Below are 20,857 nucleotides of genomic sequence, written 5' to 3'. Positions count from 1 at the left end.
ATATAGCTGTGAATCCATCTCTCGGATGCTAAAAAGCTGCAACAGCATAAAGCACCTTATACAGCACTGAGCAGTGTAGATGTGCATCCATCACTGAGAATATATCAAACATTTACGAGAAAGTTGCAGCAGCTTAAGGGACATTATATAGCAGTATTGGGCTGTGTAGATGTATGTGAATCCAGTACTATAAACATTAGCAAAGTCCGTGTTTCTATGTTTGTTTCTCTCTTCAGTTGGAGGGCCCTGTCGTTGGAGCCGCTGGTCGTTCTAGTGACTCCCTGATGATCCCTACAAAGATCAGCTTCAATCATGGGTGGGTATAATATACGGGGGTCCTGTTTGGGAGACGCATTGATTGAGGTATATATAACTGTCCTGGGTTGGGCGCTATCTTACCTGAGTGCTCGGCTCAGCTTATCATAGTTCATATGAGGTTTACATTTCCGGATACCCCATAACCGCGCCACCTCATCGGGGTCCTTGATGACAAATTCTCCATAGTCTCCTTGCCAGGCGATGACATCATGATATTCCTCTTTCTGAAGAAGCTCCAGAATAAAGTGCCAGAGCTGGATCTGTCTGGAGCCCGGGCTGGACTCCGGCTTATAGGCCCAGTCAGGAAAGGCAAACCCTGGGACAAAAATGAGCAAAATCGGACTTATTAAAAAAAATAAATAAAAAAAAGCGAAATAAGAGAAGTCACATAGATGATATGCAAAGGGTCAGGGAAAGACCTGGACTTATTTCCAATCATCCCACTGAACATTGACCTGCCCTAGTCTGAAACGGCTGATAGCAGGGAACAACAGCTTGCCTCTGATTGCACCATCAATAATGAGTGGTTAACCCAATATCCAGATATCAAAGGAACAAGAAGAACATACAAAGTTCTTAAAACTTTTCTGCTCCACATTGGGGATCATTCAGACATCAGTTTTTCAAAAATGAGAATATATATATATTTCTGGTCACGTGTCCGAGTGATCGGCGCAAAAACACGGAGACGTGTCCACTTTTGAGTTCTGGATCAAACCTGTCAATGCAAGTCTACGACTCGATGAAAAAAAAAAAAACGATGTTTTTCGTGTGCCGGATTATTCTGATGTTTTTCTTTAAAGGAAAAGTCGGAGAAAACTTTTCATGCTGAAAAATAAACTTAGGAAACAATGCGAAATACGACCGCATTGACGGAAAATGGTCCCTCTTTTTGTTTTGTTCGCATGAAAAAAAAAATCAGTGATGTGTGAATGCGCCCTTAGGCAAACGGACGTGATACAAGGTATTAGTCCCAGGTCAGGCACATAAGGCTACGCAGCCGCGTATATATCGGCCATCGACCTCGCAGATAGGCGTCAGCTTAGATTAAAATGGGAAGCGGAAATCTGCTGTCTGCATAGGACAGGAAAATAGACAGGAAGGAGCTTCCGTTACACCGGAACAGGACCCCGAGACCACCATCAGCCATAGAAAGGGGATAAGAAAAAAATAAATCGGGAGAAAGGAATATATTATATTATTATATAATATATATATATAATATATATATATATATATATATATATATATATATATAATATATTATATTATTATATAATTATATAGTAAATAATTACCAGAAATAATAATAATAATATGGATATTTATCCATAAAAAAAATTATAGATATATATATATATATATATACATACACACAAACATATATATATACATATTTCTTATTTTTATTCTTTATTTTTTTTATAACACGTGTATGTGTTATAAAAAAAATTAAGAATACAAATAAGAAGATATACATATTACATATATATATATATATATATATATATATATATATATATAAATAAATAAAATGTATGTATATATACATAGACTCCAAAAAATACATATATATCATGATTATATATATATATATATATAAATCAATGATATATATATTCATCAATAGTTATAGTAAAGATCTGAATTACTGAAAGTAACAAGGAACTAAAATTATAACGTGATATTTTCATGTCTATAAAATGATCATTATTATTACAATATTTGTGTTATCAGTAGACTTTATTAACACTTATGAATATAAATCATAGAGCATGAACATATTCTTTGCATTTTAGCCTATGTCATCTGGATAGAATGCTTTTTTCTGTTCACTATTATTTTTCAGACAATTCCACTAGTTCCCTTGCTGTATAAATGCCATTATCCCGCTGATTAACCCCCTGACACCCGGGCTGCTGTCACTTTGCCGGTGATCTGGGGGATAATTCAGTCTTCCATCATGCTTTCTCCCCTGTCTGCCGCCGCTGACCCGGCTCCAATTACTGTTTATTTTCAATTCCCATTTCTCTCTCTCCTCTTCTCTTTCATGTTTCGGTTTTTCTCTCCTCTATTTCTGTCTTATTCGATGTGAACTTCCCTTCTGCGATGAGACCACCAGTGTCTGCAGCCCCCACAGAGCCCCCTCCATCATCATCATCATCATCATCGGGGAAGAGATCGTTGCAGGGAGAATTATTGGCGACCAGAAAAAAACCGGTCTGAGCCCTAAACATTGACACATGATCGATCTTCTGTCTGTAATGTCCCCCGACTTATCTGTGCCATAGGGGCAAATCTACAGGAGATGAACAACCAGATATCAGCAGGGGGAAATAATGCAATAGGTAGGTGCATTCAAATATTACACATGAAAATAAAACTGATAAAGAAAGGGAAATAGATCGATAGATGCTGCTGCACTGCAGCACACTCGGCTCTGCTACATCCACCAGAAATCTCCACGATCACACCCGCCCCATGAGAATTCTCATTTCTCCATCGTGTGTTCCAGAAGAATCATTGACTTTGACAAATAATTAAGCAGGAAAACTAATTGGAAGTGAGCAGGATATGGAAGAGGATGAAGTGGAAAGGAGGCAGCTGGGAAGTTGTAGATTTAAAACTTTGTCTATAAAGTTCAGGAAACATTCAGTAAACTCCTACAGAAGTCAGGCGGCCAGCCCCTGTATAGTGAATATGGCCGAGTCTCCATCAGGCCTCCTCCTCCTCCTCCTCCTATCATTAGTTCTCCCTCTTCCTCATATTATTACTTTTCTCTCTTCCTCTTCTTCTGATTAGTTTTCTCTTCCTCCTCTTAATATTCGTTCTCCCTCCTTTTATTATTATTTAATAATAATTTTCCTTCTCTTATTATTAGTTTTTTCTTCCTCATCTTTTTTATTAGTTCTCCCTCTTCCTCCTCTTATTATTAGTTCTATATATTCCTCCTATCATTAGTTCTCCCTCTCTTCTTCCTCCTATTATTAGTTCTCCCTCTCTTCTTCCTCCTATTATTAGTTCTCCCTCTCTTCTTCCTCCTATTATTAGTTCTCCCTCTCTTCCTCCTCTCATTAGTTCTCCCTCTCTTCTTCCTCCTATTATTAGTTCTCCCTCTCTTCCTGCTCTCATTAGTTCTCCCTCTCTTCTTCCTCCTATTATTAGTTCTCCCTCTCTTCTTCCTCCTATTATTAGTTCTCCCTCTCTTCTTCCTCCTCTCATTAGTTCTCCCTCTCTTCTTCCTCCTATCATTAGTTCTCCCTCTCTTCTTCCTCCTATTATTGGTTCTCCCTCTCTTCTTCCTCCTATTATTAGTTCTCCCTCTCTTCCTCCTCTCATTATTAGTTCTCCCTCTCTTCTTCCTCTCATTATTAGTTCTCCCTCTCTTCCTCCTCTCATTATTAGTTCTCCCTCTCTTCCTCCTCTCATTATTAGTTCTCCCTCTCTTCCTCCTCTCATTAGTTCTCCCTCTCTTCCTCCTCTCATTGTTAGTTATCCCGTTCTCTTCCTCGCCTTATCATTAGTATTTTCATCCTCATCTGATTAATTCTCCCTCTTCCTTTTTTTGTTAGTTCTCCCTCTTCTTTCTCTTCTCATTAGTTCGACCTCATATTATTATTTCCCCATCTTCTGCCTCTTATTATTAGTCATCACTCTCTTCCTCTTATTAATTTCCTCCTCCTATTAGTTTTTTCTTCCTCTTGTTATTTCTCCCTCTTCCACCTCTTATTATTAGTTCTCTCTCTTCCTCCTCCTCCTATTATTAGTTCTCTCTCTTCCTCTTATTAATTTCCTCCTCCTATTAGTTTTTTCTTCCTCTTATTTTATTAGTTCTATCTCTTCCTCTTATTATTAGTTCTCCCTCTCTTCCTCCTCTTATTATTATTAGTGCTCCCTCTTCCTCCACTTATTATCAATTCTTCCTCTTATTATTAGTTCTCCCTCTTCTTCCTCTTATTATTAGTTCTCCCTCTCTTCCTCCTCTTATTAGTTCTCCCTCTCTTCCTCCTCTTATTATTATTAGTGCTCCCTCTTCTTCCTCTTATTATTAGTTCTCCCTCTCTTCCTCCTCTTATTATTATTAGTTCTCCCTCTTCCTCCACTTATTATTAATTCTTCCTTTTATTATTAGTTCTCCCTCTCTTCCTCCTCTTATTATTATTAGTTCTCCCTCTTCCTCCACTTATTATTAATTCTTCCTTTTATTATTAGTTCTCCCTCTTCCTCCTCTTATTAATTCTTCCTCTTATTATTAGTTCTCCCTCTTCTTCCTCTAATAATAATAATAATAATAATAATAATAATAATAATAATAATAATAAGAAGAAGAAGAAGAAGAAGAAGAAGAAGAAGAAGCGGGAGAACTAATAATAAGAGGAGGAAGAGGGAGAACTAATAAAAGGAAGAATTAATAATAAGTGGAGGAAGAGGGAGAACTAATAATAATAAGGAGGAAGAGAGGGAGAACTAATAATAAGAGTAAGAAGAGGGAGAACTAATAATAATAATAAGAGGAGGAAGAGAGGGAGAACTAATAATAAAAGGAAGAATTAATAATAAGAGGATGAAGAGGGAGAACTAATAATAAGAGGAGGAAGAGGGAGAAGTAATAATAAGAGGAGGAAGAGGGAGAACTAATAATAAAAGGAAGAATTAATAATAAGAGGATGAAGAGGGAGAACTAATAATAAGAGGATGAAGAGGGAGAACTAATAATAAGAGGAGGAAGAGGGAGAAGTAATAATAAGAGGAGGAAGAGGGAGAAGTAATAATAAGAGGAGGAAGAGGGAGAAGTAATAATAAGAGGAGGAAGAGGGAGAAGTAATAATAAGAGGAGGAAGAGGGAGAACTAATAATAAAAGGAAGAATTAATAATAAGAGGAGGAAGAGGGAGAACTAATAATAAGAGGAGGAAGAGGGAGAAGTAATAATAAGAGGAGGAAGAGGGAGAAGTAATAATAAGAGGAGGAAGAGGGAGAAGTAATAATAAGAGGAGGAAGAGGGAGAAGTAATAATAAGAGGAGGAAGAGGGAGAACTAATAATAAAAGGAAGAATTAATAATAAGAGGATGAAGAGGGAGAACTAATAATAAGAGGATGAAGAGGGAGAACTAATAATAAGAGGAGGAAGAGGGAGAAGTAATAATAAGAGGAGGAAGAGGGAGAAGTAATAATAAGAGGAGGAAGAGGGAGAACTAATAATAAGAGGAGGAAGAGGGAGAACTAATAATAAGAGGAGGAAGAGGGAGAACTAATAATAAGAGGAGGAAGAGGGAGAAGTAATAATAAGAGGAGGAAGAGGGAGAAGTAATAATAAGAGGAGGAAGAGGGAGAACTAATAATAAGAGGAAGAAGAGAGGGAGAACTAATAAAAGGAAGAATTAATAATAAGTGGAGGAAGAGGGAGAACTAGTAATAATAAGAAGAGGAGGAGAGGGAGAACTAATAATAAAAGAAAGAATTAATAATAAGAGGATGAAGAGGGAGAACTAATAATAAGAGGAAGAAGAGGGAGAACTAATAATAAGAGAAGAAGAGGGAGAACTAATAATAGGAGGAACTAATAATAAGAGGAGGAAGAGGGAGAACTAATAATAAGAGGGAGAAGAGGGAGAACTAATAAAAGGAAGAATTAATAATAAGTGGAGGAAGAGGGAGAACTAGTAATAAGAGGGAGAACTAATAATAATAAGAGGAGGAAGAGAGGGAGAACTAATAATAAGAGGAAGAAGAGGGAGAACTAATAAAAGGAAGAATTAATAATAAGTGGAGGAAGAGGGAGAACTAGTAATAATAAGAAGAGGAGGAGAGGGAGAACTAATAATAAGAGGAAGAAGAGGGAGAACTAATAATAAGAGGAGGAAGAGGGAGAACTAATAATAAGAGGGAGAACTAATAATTAGTTCTCCCTCTTCTTCCTCTTATTATTAGTTCTCCCTCTTCTTCCTCTTATTATTAGTTCTCCCTCTTCTTATTATTAGTTTTCCTCCTTTTACTATTATTTCTCCTTCTCCTCCTCTTTTTCCTTTGTCTCATTCCTATTCCTGTTACATACATCATCTTAATAATAAGAGGTGCCCCCTCTCCCCTGCCCTTGTGCGACCTCCCCATTGTGCTGACTTCCTGATCGCTGCTGATTTGACTTTTCCTCTCCTTATTCCCAATCTTGTATATTCCAGTGCTGATACAATGCGATGTGAAGCCTCCCTGTAACCACATTCTATCCCTGCAGCATCACCAGGGCTCTCAGGTGCAGGATCCAATATTGTGAGAACATGATGAACGGACGAGGAAACAAACAATCGCATGCGACACCGTCATACACCGGCCGACAGCAGAGTCCGGCTGAACCCCCTGCAAATATAATCTGGTACCCAGAACCGCATCCTGCGACATTATGCAAAATCTCCAATCTTATTCATAATCAAACACAATGAAGACATGTGTGTGGTCCCACAAGAAGGGAGAGAAGAGTCACCGACCGACACGATAGAATCATTTCCAAAACTCAATATAACGCCAGAGTTTTTTGTTTTTCTGTGAAAGGCAGAGAGAGAAAGAAAGAAATAGAGAGAGGAAGAAAGAAATAGAGAGAGAGAGAGAGAGAAATATGAAAAAAAATAAAAAAGAAAAAGTTGAAAAAAGAAACAACAAAAAGAGGGAAAGAGAGAGAAAGAAGAGAGAACGAAAGAAAGAGGTAAAAAAAAAAAAGAAAGAAAAAGAGGGAGAAAAAAAGAGAGAAAGAAAGAGAATGAAAGAGGTAAAATAGAAAGAGAAAAAGGGAGAAAGAAAGAGGGAGAAAGAAAGAAAAAAAGGACAGAGGAAGAAAAGGTAAAAATAGAAAGAAAGATGGAGAGAAACAAAACCAAAGAAAGAGGGATGAGGAAGAGAAATAAAAAGAGGAAGAGAAAGACAGAAAAGGAGAGAGAGAAAGGAGAGAGAGAAAGAAGACAGACAAAAAGAAAAAGAACAAAAGAGGGTAAGAAATAAAAAAAGTGTAAGGAAAAAAAAGAGGCAATGGAAATCAAGCAAGCAATGTTGAATGTGTGTCCAGACAGCATGTGCACACACTAAGTTACCTGGAGTCCAGAGAGCTGGCATAGAAGGAGTCAGAAGAATATCAGACACGCAGCTGCAATCCATGCTCGATTCTGCAGACAGGGGTACAGGAAAGGGAGAAAGGGGGAGAAAGAGAGCAGATAAAAGAGAGGAGATGGAAGAAGAGAGCAGAGCCCCGAGGAGGAGGAGGAGGATGATCCAGACAGGTGTGTTGTGTGGAGTTGTAGATAAAATGAGAGAAAAAAAGCAAAAGATCAAAGAAGAAGCAGGTAAAGAATTAAAGAGGAGTCACAGAAAGAAGAAAGTCAAAGACCAGAAGGAGACGAAGGAGAAATGAAGATGACATACATGTAATAAGATAGAGAAGATGAAAGTTCTCCAGGCAGGAGGTCCAGGAGGTGGTGAGGAGGATGACACCAGCAGGAGGTCCAGGAGAACACAGGTGAGGAGCAAGAGACGAGAAAGCAGATGGACCAGGGATGATGGGGCATGAACAGGTGAAGAAGAAGAAGTGATGATGGTGAGAAGAACAAGGGTACAACATCCAGGAGAGTTTAAGACGTTAAGCAGGTGAGGAAGTGAAGATGACAGGAAGGAAATGGGGGAGGAAGTTGAATTAATAGGTGAAGACGATGAGAAGAAGGTGAGAAAGACAGGAGACCACCCAGTGAGGAAATTCAGAAGTGGTACAGAAAAAAAAAAATAGTTGAAGACGATGGCACGAGTTGTTGAGAATAACCAGATGAAGATGGAGCAGAAGATCCAAGAAGATTATGGAGTAGAATAATGAGAAGAAGGAATGAATAATGAAAAGTTGCAAAATAAATAATAAAAAGAAGAAAAACAAACATAAAAGGAGAGTTATGGAATAAGAAGAGTAAAGAAGGTCCAGAGATGAAGAAAACAGGAAGAAAAGAGTGAAAGGTTGAAGACAAGGAAGCAGAGGGGAAGAAGAAAGAAGAGACACAGGTCAATATATGTTCCATCTCCAAATATGATACGTCGGGCACATATTGTCTAGTTAGGGGATGGGGGGAGGGGGGCTCTAAAGTTGTTGCAAAACTCCAACCCTTATGTCCTGACAGCCTTACACTGGGTGTTGTAGAGTTACAGCAGCTGGACTGTTACTGGTTGAAGAAAATCCAGGTTAGAAACTACTCCATAAGTTTCAAGACAATCAACAAGTGCAACAGAGGAAAAGCTGAAGAACTGCAGAAAGTGACAGCTTAGTATAGATTTTTTTTTTTTGCAAAAAACGTATCAACTAAATACCCTGTTTTTTCCCCATCTTTTGACTAGCACTTGCTTATTACTGTGATTTTTTTACAACGAGTATTTTTGGCCTCATTGTGCTCTTTTGTGTCAGAAAGTGACATGAGAAGAGCAGCTCCATGTATCAGCAGAACTCTCCATGTATCAGCAGAGCTCTCCATGTATCAGCAGAGCTCTCCATGTATCAGCAGAGTTCTGCATGCTGCACAGCAGAGCTCTCCATGTATCAGCAGAGCTCTCCGTGTATCAGCAGAGCTCTTCATGTATCAGCAGAGCTCTCCATGTATCAGCAGAGCTCTCCATGTAACAGCAGAACTCTCCATGTATCAGCAGAGCTCTCCATGTATCAGCAGAGCTCTCCATGTATCAGCAGAGTTCTGCATGCTGCACAGCAGAGTTCTGCATGCTGCACAGCAGAGCTCTCCATGTATCAGCAGAGCTCTCCGTGTATCAGCAGAGCTCTCCATGTAACAGCAGAGCTCTCCATGTATCAGCAGAGCTCTCCATGTATCAGCAGAGCTCTCCATGTATCAGCAGAGCTCTCCATGTATCAGCAGAGTTCTGCATGCTGCACAGCAGAGCTCTCCATGTATCAGCAGAGCTCTCCATGTATCAGCAGAGCTCTCCATGTATCAGCAGAGCTCTCCATGTATCAGCAGAGTTCTGCATACTGCACAGCAGAGCTCTCCATGTATCAGCAGAGCTCTCCATGTATCAGCAGAGCTCTCCATGTATCAGCAGAGTTCTGCATACTGCACAGCAGAGTTCTCCATGTATCAGCAGAACTCTCCATGTATCAGCAGAGCTCTCCATGTATCAGCAGAGCTCTCCATGTATCAGCAGAGCTCTCCATGTATCAGCAGAGCTCTCCATGTATCAGCAGAGTTCTGCATGCTGCACAGCAGAGCTCTCCATGTATCAGCAGAGCTCTCCGTGTATCAGCAGAGCTCTTCATGTATCAGCAGAGCTCTCCATGTATCAGCAGAGCTCTCCATGTATCAGCAGAGCTCTCCATGTAACAGCAGAACTCTCCATGTTACAGCAGAGCTCTCCATGTATCAGCAGAGCTCTCCATGTATCAGCAGAGCTCTCCATGTATCAGCAGAGCTCTCCATGTATCAGCAGAGTTCTGCATGCTGCACAGCAGAGCTCTCCATGTATCAGCAGAGCTCTACATGTATCAGCAGAGCTCTCCATGTATCAGCAGAGTTCTGCATACTGCACAGCAGAGCTCTCCATGTATCAGCAGAGTTCTCCATGTATCAGCAGAGTTCTGCATACTGCACAGCAGAGTTCTCCATGTATCAGCAGAGTTCTGCATGTATCAGCAGAGCTCTCCATGTATCAGCAGAGCTCTCCACGTATCAGCAGAGCTCTCCACGTATCAGCAGAGCTCTCCATGTATCAGCAGAGTTCTCCATGTATCAGCAGAGCTCTCCATGTATCAGCAGAGTTCTCCATGTATCAGCAGAGTTCTCCATGTATCAGCAGAGTTCTCCATGTATCAGCAGAGCTCTCCATGTATCAGCAGAGTTCTGCATGCTGCACAGCAGAGCTCTCCATGTATCAGCAGAGCTCTCCGTGTATCAGCAGAGCTCTCGATGTATCAGCAGAGCTCTCTATGTATCAGCAGAGCTCTCCATGTATCAGCAGAGTTCTGCATGCTGCACAGCAGAGCTCTCCATGTATCAGCAGAGCTCTCCATGTATCAGCAGAGCTCTCCATGTATCAGCAGAGCTCTCCATGTATCAGCAGAGCTCTCCATGTATCAGCAGAGTTCTGCATGCTGCACAGCAGAGCTCTCCATGTATCAGCAGAGTTCTCCATGTATCAGCAGAGTTCTGCATGCTGCACAGCAGAGCTCTCCATGTATCAGCAGAGCTCTCCATGTATCAGCAGAGCTCTCCATGTATCAGCAGAGTTCTGCATGCTGCACAGCAGAGCTCTCCATGTATCAGCAGAGCTCTCCATGTATCAGCAGAGTTCTGCATGCTGCACAGCAGAGCTCTCCATGTATCAGCAGAGCTCTCCATGTATCAGCAGAGCTTTCCATGTATCAGCAGAGCTCTCCATGTATCAGCAGAGCTCTCCATGTATCAGCAGAGCTCTCCATGTATCAGCAGAGTTCTGCATGCTGCACAGCAGAGCTCTCCATGTATCAGCAGAGTTCTCCATGTATCAGCAGAGTTCTGCACGTATTAGCAGAGCTCTCCACGTATCAGCAGAGCTCTCCATGTATCAGCAGAGTTCTCCGTGTATCAGCAGAGTTCTGCATGTATCAGCAGAGCTCTCCATGTATCAGTAGAGTTCTCCATGTATCAGCAGAGCTCTCCGTGTATCAGCAGAGCTCTCCGTGTATCAGCAGAGTTCTCCACGTATCAGCAGAGCTCTCCACGTATCAGCAGAGCTCTCCACGTATCAGCAGAGCTCTCCACGTATCAGCAGAGCTCTCCACGTATCAGCAGAGCTCTCCACGTATCAGCAGAGCTCTCCACGTATCAGCAGAGCTCTCCACGTACCAGCAGAGCTCTCCATGTATCAGCAGAGCTCTCCATGTACCAGCAGAGTTCTCCATGTATCAGCAGAGCTCTCCATGTATCAGCAGAGTTCTGCATGCTGCACAGCAGAGCTCTCCATGTATCAGCAGAGCTCTCCATGTATCAACAGAGCTCTCCATGTTTCAGCAGAGCTCTCCATGTATCAGCAGAGTTCTCCATGTATCAGCAGAGCTCTCCATGTATCAGCAGAGCTCTCCATGTATCAGCAGAGCTTTCCATGTACCAGCAGAGCTCTCCATGTATCAGCAGAGCTCTCCATGTATCAGCAGAGCTCTCCATGTATCAGCAGAGTTCTGCATGTATCAGCAGAGCTCTCCATGTATCAGCAGAGCTCTCCATGTATCAGCAGAGTTCTGCATGCTGCACAGCAGAGCTCTCCTTGTATTAGCAGAACTCTCCATGTATCAGCAGAGCTCTCCATGTATCAGCAGAGTTCTGCATGTATCAGCAGAGCTCTCCATGTAACAGCAGAGCTCTCCTTGTATCAGCAGAACTCTCCATGTATCAGCAGAGCTCTCCACGTATCAGCAGAGCTCTCCTTGTATTAGCAGAGCTCTCCATGTATCAGCAGAGCTCTCCACGTATCAGCAGAGCTCTCCACGTATCAGCAGAGCTCTCCACGTATCAGCAGAGCTCTCCATGTAACAGCAGAGCTCTCCTTGTATCAGCAGAACTCTCCATGTATCAGCAGAGCTCTCCATGTATCAGCAGAGTTCTGCATGTATCAACAGAGTTCTCCATGTATCAGCAGAGTTCTCCATGTATCAGCAGAGTTCTCCATGTATCAGCAGAGCTCTCCACGTATCAGCAGAGCTCTCCACGTATCAGCAGAGCTCTCCATGTATCAGCAGAGTTCTCCATGTATCAGCAGAGCTCTCCATGTACCAGCAGAGCTCTCCATGTATCAGCAGAGCTCTCCATGTACCAGCAGAGTTCTCCATGTATCAGCAGAGCTCTCCATGTATCAGCAGAGTTCTGCATGCTGCACAGCAGAGCTCTCCATGTATCAGCAGAGCTCTCCATGTATCAGCAGAGCTCTCCATGTATCAGCAGAGCTCTCCATGTATCAGCAGAGTTCTGCATGCTGCACAGCAGAGCTCTCCATGTATCAGCAGAGCTCTCCATGTATCAGCAGAGTTCTGCATACTGCACAGCAGAGTTCTCCATGTATCAGCAGAGTTCTGCATGTATCAGCAGAGCTCTCCATGTATCAGCAGAGCTCTCCACGTATCAGCAGAGCTCTCCATGTATCAGCAGAGTTCTGCATGCTGCACAGCAGAGCTCTCCTTGTATTAGCAGAACTCTCCATGTATCAGCAGAGCTCTCCATGTATCAGCAGAGTTCTGCATGTATCAGCAGAGCTCTCCATGTAACAGCAGAGCTCTCCATGTATCAGCAGAGCTTTCCATGTATCAGCAGAGCTCTCCATGTATCAGCAGAGCTCTCCATGTATCAGCAGAGCTCTCCATGTATCAGCAGAGTTCTGCATGTTGCACAGCAGAGCTCTCCACGTATCAGCAGAGCTCTCCACGTATCAGCAGAGCTCTCCATGTATCAGCAGAGCTCTCCACGTATCAGCAGAGCTCTCCACGTATCAGCAGAGCTCTCCATGTAACAGCAGAGCTCTCCATGTAACAGCAGAGCTCTCCTTGTATCAGCAGAACTCTCCATGTATCAGCAGAGCTCTCCATGTATCAGCAGAGTTCTGCATGTATCAGCAGAGTTCTCCTGTATCAGCAGAGCTCTCCGTGTATCAGCAGAGCTCTCCGTGTATCAGCAGAGCTCTCCGTGTATCAGCAGAGCTCTCCGTGTAACAGCAGAGCTCTCCTTGTATCAGCAGAGCTCTCCATGTATCAGCAGAGTTCTGCATGTATCAGCAGAGTTCTCCGTGTATCAGCAGAGCTCTCCGTGTATCAGCAGAGCTCTCCGTGTATCAGCAGAGCTCTCCGTGTATCAGCAGAGCTCTCCGTGTATCAGCAGAGCTCTCCATGTATCAGCAGAGCTCTCCATGTATCAGCAGAGTTCTCCATGTATCAGCAGAGCTCTCCGTGTATCAGCAGAGTTCTCCGTGTATCAGCAGAGCTCTCCATGTATCAGCAGAGTTCTCCATGTATCAGCAGAGCTCTCCGTGTATCAGCAGAGCTCTCCATGTAACAGCAGAGCGCTCCATGTAACAGCAGAGTTCTCCATGTATCAGCAGAGCTCTCCATGTATCAGCAGAGCTCTCCATGTATCAGCAGAGCTCTCCATGTATCAGCAGAGTTCTGCATGCTGCACAGCAGAGCTCTCCGTGTATCAGCAGAGCTCTCCGTGTATCAGCAGAGCTCTCCATGTATCAGCAGAGTTCTCCATGTATCAGCAGAGTTCTCCATGTACAAGCAGAGCTCTCCATGTAACAGCAGAGCGCTCCATGTATCAGCAGAGCTCTCCATGTATCAGCAGAGTTCTGCATGCTGCACAGCAGAGCTCTCCGTGTATCAGCAGAGCTCTCCGTGTATCAGCAGAGCTCTCCGTGTATCAGCAGAGTTCTCCATGTATCAGCAGAGCTCTCCATGTATCAGCAGAGCTCTCCGTGTATCAGCAGAGCTCTCCATGTAACAGCAGAGCGCTCCATGTAACAGCAGAGCTCTCCATGTATCAGCAGAGCTCTCCATGTATCAGCAGAGCTCTCCATGTATCAGCAGAGTTCTGCATGCTGCACAGCAGAGCTCTCCATGTATCAGCAGAGCTCTCCATGTATCAGCAGAGTTCTCCATGTACAAGCAGAGTTCTCCATGTACAAGCAGAGCTCTCCATGTAACAGCAGGGCGCTCCATGTATCAGCAGAGCTCTCCATGTATCAGCAGAGTTCTCCATGTATCAGCAGAGCTCTCCATGTATCAGCAGAGTTCTCCATGTATCAGCAGAGCTCTCCATGTATCAGCAGAGCTCTCCATGTATCAGCAGAGTTCTCCATGTACAAGCAGAGCTCTCCATGTAACAGCAGAGCGCTCCATGTATCAGCAGAGCTCTCCATGTATCAGCAGAGTTCTCCATGTATCAGCAGAGCTCTCCATGTATCAGCAGAGTTCTCCATGTACAAGCAGAGTTCTCCATGTACAAGCAGAGCTCTCCATGTAACAGCAGGGCGCTCCATGTATCAGCAGAGCTCTCCATGTATCAGCAGAGTTCTCCATGTATCAGCAGAGCTCTCCATGTATCAGCAGAGCTCTCCATGTATCAGCAGAGCTCTCCATGTATCAGCAGAGCTCTCCATGTATCAGCAGAGTTCTCCATGTACAAGCAGAGCTCTCCATGTATCAGCAGAGCTCTCCATGTATCAGCAGAGCTCTGAATGCTGCACAGCAGCACTGACAATACCTGCTCCTGCTCCATGTGCAAACAACCTGGTAATATAATGGGGAAACGAAGTATCCTGCTCCACAAAAGCCACGAGCAAAACTCAGCCCCCTCCTCACCCCCCTCCTGTGCTTGATCTTTTCACCAAGTCCTCTGCTCCCCCCAGCAGCCCCCGGCACAAGGAGACAAGCCAGAGCCAGATAATGATCAGCCGAACAGCAGATGGGGTGCAGCGGAAAGTGGGGCCCCGGGCGGAGACCGCCGTCTTCACGCCTCTTGTGTGACATGGAAGCTGGGGGTGTAGAGGCAGGGGGGGCTGAGATGTGTAAGACCCTTCTTCTCCCTCCTAGAGGAAACTACAGGAAACAACAAAGCCTCAAAATTATTGTCAAAACTCAGAACACCTCAAAATAATCAGATCTTTATCCGTCTATCATGTATCATCCAGAGCCGGCTCCTTCCTTGTATCTGTCCTCTAGCTCAAATGTTGGGTTTGTTTGTTTTGACACCAACTTTCTAATCTGTATCTTCTCTTTCACTCTTATAACTACTTCCTATCATCTATTATCTATTAATCTATCTATCTATCATCTATCTATTATCTATCATCTATCATCTATCTATCTATTATCTATCTATTATCTATCATCTATTATCTATCTAATCTATCTATCTATTATCTATCTATTATCTATCTATTATCTATCTATCTATTATCTATTATCTATCTATTATCTATTATCTATTATCTATCTATTATCTATCATCTATCTATTATCTATCATCTATTATCTATCTATTATCTATTATCTATCTATTATCTATCTATCTATCTATTATCTATCATCTATTATCGATCATCTATTATCTATTATCTATCTAATCTATCTATCTATCTATTATCGATCATCTATTATCTATCATCTATCTATTATCTATCATCTATCTATTATCTATTATCTATCTATTATCTATATAATAATAATAATAATAATTTTTATTTATATAGCGCCAACATATTCCGCAGCGCTTTACAAATTATCTATCTATTATCTATCTATTATCGATCATCTATTATCTATCTATCTATTATCTATCTATCTATTATCTATCTATCTATCTATTATCTATCATCTATTATCTATCTATCTATTATCTATCTATTATCTATCATCTATTATCGATCATCTATTATCTATTATCTATCTATCTATTATCTATTATCTATCTATTATCTATCTATTATCTATTATCTATCTATTATCTATTATCTATTATCGATCATCTATTATCTATCATCTGTCTATTATCTATCATCTATTATCTATTATCTATCTATCTATTATCTATTATCTATCTATTATCTATCATCTATTATCTATCTATTATCTATCATCTATTATCTATCTATTATCTATTATCTATCTATTATCTATCTATCTATCTATTATCTATCATCTATTATCGATCATCTATTATCTATTATCTATCTAATCTATCTATCTATCTATTATCGATCATCTATTATCTATCATCTATCTATTATCTATCATCTATCTATTATCTATCATCTATTATCTATCTATTATCTATTATCTATCTATTATCTATCTATTATCTATCTATTATCGATCATCTATTATCTATCTATTATCTATCTATCTATTATCTATCATCTATCTATCAATCATCTATTATCTATTATATATCATCTATTATCGATCATCTATTATCGATCATCTATTATCTATTATCGATCATCTATTATCTATCTATTAACTATCTATTATCTATCATCTATTTATCTATTATCTATCATCTATTATCTATCATCAATTATTGATTATTTATCTATTATCTATCATCTGTTATCTATCATCAATTATTGATTATCTATTTATTTATTATCTATCATCTATTAGCTATCATCAATTATTGATTATCTATTTATCTATTATCTATCATCTATTTATTGATTATCTACTATTGTCTATTATCTATCATCTATTATCTATTATCTATCATCTATCTATTATCTATCTATCTATCATCTATCTATCTGTTATCTATTACCAAAGACATACTAATAGGGAATTTAGATTGTGAGCCCCATCGGGGACAGCGATGATAATGTGTGCAAACTGTAAAACACTGCGGAATATGTTAGCGATATATAAACATAAATATTACTATTTATTTATCATCTCTCTATCATCTATCTACTATCTATCTATCATAACTATGTCTCTATCCACTTCATATATTTTCTATAGCGTTATCTATCTATCTATCTATCTATCTATCTATCTATCTATCTATCTATCTATCTATCTATCTATCTCTGTAGCAATATATTGCAAAGCTCTTTATGTGGCCATCATCTTTCTATTATCGATCCATCTATTCCCATGTTTTCTCTCTCATATCTATCTCCTTTTATATTTATGTAGATCTTTCATATGACTTGATTCATCTTTGTCTTTCTCTTCCAACTTTCCTTCTTATATTTCTCTTTCAATGTCTAGTGGGGAAAATAAGTATTTGATACACTGCTGATTGGGCAAGTTTTCGCACCTACAAAGAATGGAGAGATCTGTAATTTTTATCATAGGTGCAATTCACCTGTGAGAGCCAGAATCTTAAAAAAAAATCCAGAAAATCACATTGTATGATGTTTACATAATGACATTTCATTTTATGTATGAAATAAGTAATTGATCACAAACCAACCAGCAAGAATTCTGGCTCTCACAGACGTGTTAGTAAGACTCCTACTCTGCACTCATTACCTGTATTAATTTAACCTGCTTGTACTCGTTATCTGTATAAAAGACACCTGTCCACACACAATCATACTCCGACCTCTCCACCGTGGCCAAGACCAAAGAGCTGTCTAACGACACCAGGGACAAAACTGTAACATAGTAACATAGTAACATAGTTAGTAAGGCCGAAAAAAGACATTTGTCCATCCAGTTCAGCCTATATTCCATCATAATAAATCCCCAGATCTACGTCCTTCTACAGAACCTAATAATTGTATGATACAATATTGTTCTGCTCCAGGAAGACATCCAGGCCTCTCTTGAACCCCTCGACTGAGTTCGCCATCACCACCTCCTCAGGCAAGCAATTCCAGATTCTCACTGCCCTAACAGTAAAGAATCCTCTTCTATGTTGGTGGAAAAACCTTCTCTCCTCCAGACGCAAAGAATGCCCCCTTGTGCCCGTCACCTTCCTTGGTATAAACAGATCCTCAGCGAGATATTTGTATTGTCCCCTTATATACTTATACATGGTTATTAGATCGCCCCTCAGTCGTCTTTTTTCTAGACTAAATAATCCTAATTTCGCTAATCTATCTGGGTATTGTAGTTCTCCCATCCCCTTTATTAATTTTGTTGCCCTCCTTTGTACTCTCTCTAGTTCCATTATATCCTTCCTGAGCACCGGTGCCCAAGACTGGACACAGTACTCCATGTGCGGTCTAACTAGGGATTTGTACAGAGGCAGTATAATGCTCTCATCATGTGTATCCAGACCTCTTTTAATGCACCCCATGATCCTGTTTGCCTTGGCAGCTGCTGCCTGGCACTGGCTGCTCCATGTAAGTTTATCATTAACTAGGATCCCCAAGTCCTTCTCCCTGTCAGATTTACCCAGTGGTTTCCCGTTCAGTGTGTAATGGTGATATTGATTCCTTCTTCCCATGTGTATAACCTTACATTTATCATTGTTAAACCTCATCTGCCACCTTTCAGCCCAAGTTTCCAACTTATCCAGATCCATCTGTAGCAGAATACTATCTTCTCTTGTATTAACTGCTTTACATAGTTTTGTATCATCTGCAACTATCGATATTTTACTGTGTAAACCTTCTACCAGATCATTAATGAATATGTTGAAGAGAACAGGTCCCAATACTGACCCCTGCGGTACCCCACTGGTCACAGCGACCCAGTTAGAGACTATACCATTTATAACCACCCTCTGCTTTCTATCACTAAGCCAGTTACTAACCCATTTACACACAATTTCCCCCAGACCAAGCATTCTCATTTTGTGTACCAACCTCTTGTGCGGCACGGTATCAAACGTGTAGACCTGCAGAAGGCTGGGATGGTTACAGAACAATAGGCAAGAAGCTTGGCGAGAAGGCAACAACAAATTATTAGAAATTGGAGGAAACACAAGTTGACTGACAATCTTCCTTAGTTTGGGGCTCTAAGATCTCGCCTTGCGGGGGAAGGATGATTCTGAGAAAGATCAGGAATCTGCCCAGAATTACACAGGTGGACCTGGTCAACGATGACCTGAAGAGAGCTGGGACCACAGTCTCAAACATTACTCTTAGTAACACACTATGCCGTCATGGATTAAAATCCTGCGGGGCAGGTAAAGTCCCCCTGCTCACACGAGCACATGTCCAGGCCAGTTTGAAGTTCACCAATGACCATCTGGATGATCCAGAGGAGGCATGGGAGAAGGTCATATGGTCAGATGAGACCAAAATAGAACTTATTGCTACCAACTCCACTCGCAGTGTTTGGAGGAAGAAGAAGGATGAGTAAAACTTCAAGAACACCAACCCAACCATGAAGCATGGTGGGGGAAACATCATACTTTTGGGGTGCTTTTCTGCAAAGGTGACAGGACAACTGCACCTTATTGAAGGCAGGGTGGATGGGGTCATGTATTGCGAGATTTTGGCCAACAATCTCCTTCCCGCAGTAAGAGCATTGAAGATGGGTCATGGCTAGGTCTTCCAACATGACAATGACCCAAAACACATGACAAGGGCGACTAAGGAGCGGCTCCGTAAGAAGCATTTCAAGGTCTTGGAGACCTGAACCCAACAGAAAATGTTTGGAGGAAGCTGAAACTCAATATTACCCAGCGACGGCCCCGAAACCTGAAAGATCTGGAGAAGATCTGTATGGAGGAGGGGGCCAAAATCCCTGCTGCAGTGGGTGCAAACTTGGTTAAGAACTTCAGGAAACGTCTGATCTCTGTAATGGTAAACAAAGGTTTCTGTACCAAATATTAAGTTCTGTTTTCCTATTGTATCAAATACTTATTTAATGCATCAAAATGCAAATTATGTAAGAAACATAGAATGTGATTTTCTGGATTTTATTTTTAGATTCTGTCTCTCACAGGTGAAGTGTACCTACGATAAAAATTACAGACCTGTCCATTCTTTGTAGGTGAGAAAACTTGCAAAATCGGCAGAATATCAAATACTTATTTTCCCCACTGTTTGTTTCTACTTATCTATCTAGGTCATGTTTATCTTTATCCATCAACCTTTACATTCTATATTCCCATCTACCTGTCTATCATGTCTGTCTACCTGTCTATCTTTATCCATCAACTTCAAATTCAAAGACACTTTACTGTCAGGATTCCATACACGAGCTATGGCAAAGAAAATGTACAATAGGGAATAGGGACTGTAGGGATGATGGACGGGGACAATGGAAGTCCATGGCATATCATACTTCTCTTTCTCTCATACTAGGGCAGGGGTGTCAAACTGCATTCCTCGAGGGCTGCAAACAGGTCATGTTTTCAGGATTTCCTTGTACTGCACAGGTGATAATTTAATCACCTACACAAATAATGAGTTGGTGATTAAATTATCACCTGGGCAGTACAAGGAAATCCTGAAAACATGACCTGTTTGCAGCCCTCGAGGAATGCAGTTTGACACCCCTGGTCTAGGGCATGCGCTCACATACCCCCACGCACACATACCGAGCTGCTCTCTCCACCGCACTCACATATTGTGCTCCTATCTCCCCACATTCACATTATGTGCTGCTCTCTCCCTGCGCTCAAATACAGCGCTGCTCTCTCCCCCATACTCGCATACTGGGCTGCTATCTCTCTCGCACTCACATGCTGCGCTATCTCCACCCACTTACATACTGGGCTGCTCTCTCACCCACGCTCACATACTGCGCTGCTCTCTCACCCGCGCTCACATACTGCGCTGCTCTCTCCCTCATGCTCACATACTGCGCTGCTCTCTCCCTCGCGCTCACATACTGCGCTGCTCTCTCCCTCGCACTCACATACTGCGCTGCTCTCTCCCTCGCGCTCACATAGTGCGCTGCTCTCTCCCCCACACTCACATACTGTGCTACTATCTACCCCATGCTCACATACTGCACTGTTCTCTCTTCCGCGCTCGCATACTGTGCTATTATCTCCCCCATGCTCACATACTGAGCTGCTCTCTCCCTCTCGCTCACATACTGCGCTGCTCACTCCCCAGCACTCACATACTGCACTGCTCACTCCCCAGT

At 41.5% G+C, this 20,857-nt stretch overlaps 1 protein-coding gene across 2 annotated transcripts in view; it reads right to left on the bottom strand.

Annotated features, from left to right (window-relative positions):
* ERFL (ETS repressor factor like) overlaps nt 1-20,857 on the bottom strand; it is a 92,260-nt gene that overhangs the window by 12,088 nt on the left and 59,315 nt on the right. The window contains exons 2-3 of one of the 2 annotated variants that reach the window (XM_069740903.1): nt 7,398-7,469; nt 400-634 (exon numbers count right to left, since the gene is read on the bottom strand). In XM_069740903.1, coding sequence (XP_069597004.1) covers nt 400-634; nt 7,398-7,461 — 299 coding nt within the window. In that variant the 5' untranslated portion in view covers nt 7,462-7,469. Of the gene's footprint in view, nt 1-399; nt 635-7,397; nt 8,368-20,857 lie in introns of those variants that run through there. The other variant, XM_069740904.1, reaches the window with a different exon arrangement.

The sequence above is a fragment of the Ranitomeya imitator genome, chromosome 10 (genome assembly GCF_032444005.1).
Source record: "Ranitomeya imitator isolate aRanImi1 chromosome 10, aRanImi1.pri, whole genome shotgun sequence".
Classification (NCBI taxonomy): Eukaryota; Metazoa; Chordata; class Amphibia; order Anura; family Dendrobatidae; genus Ranitomeya; species Ranitomeya imitator.
This window is presented reverse-complemented; position numbering and strand designations above follow the sequence as displayed.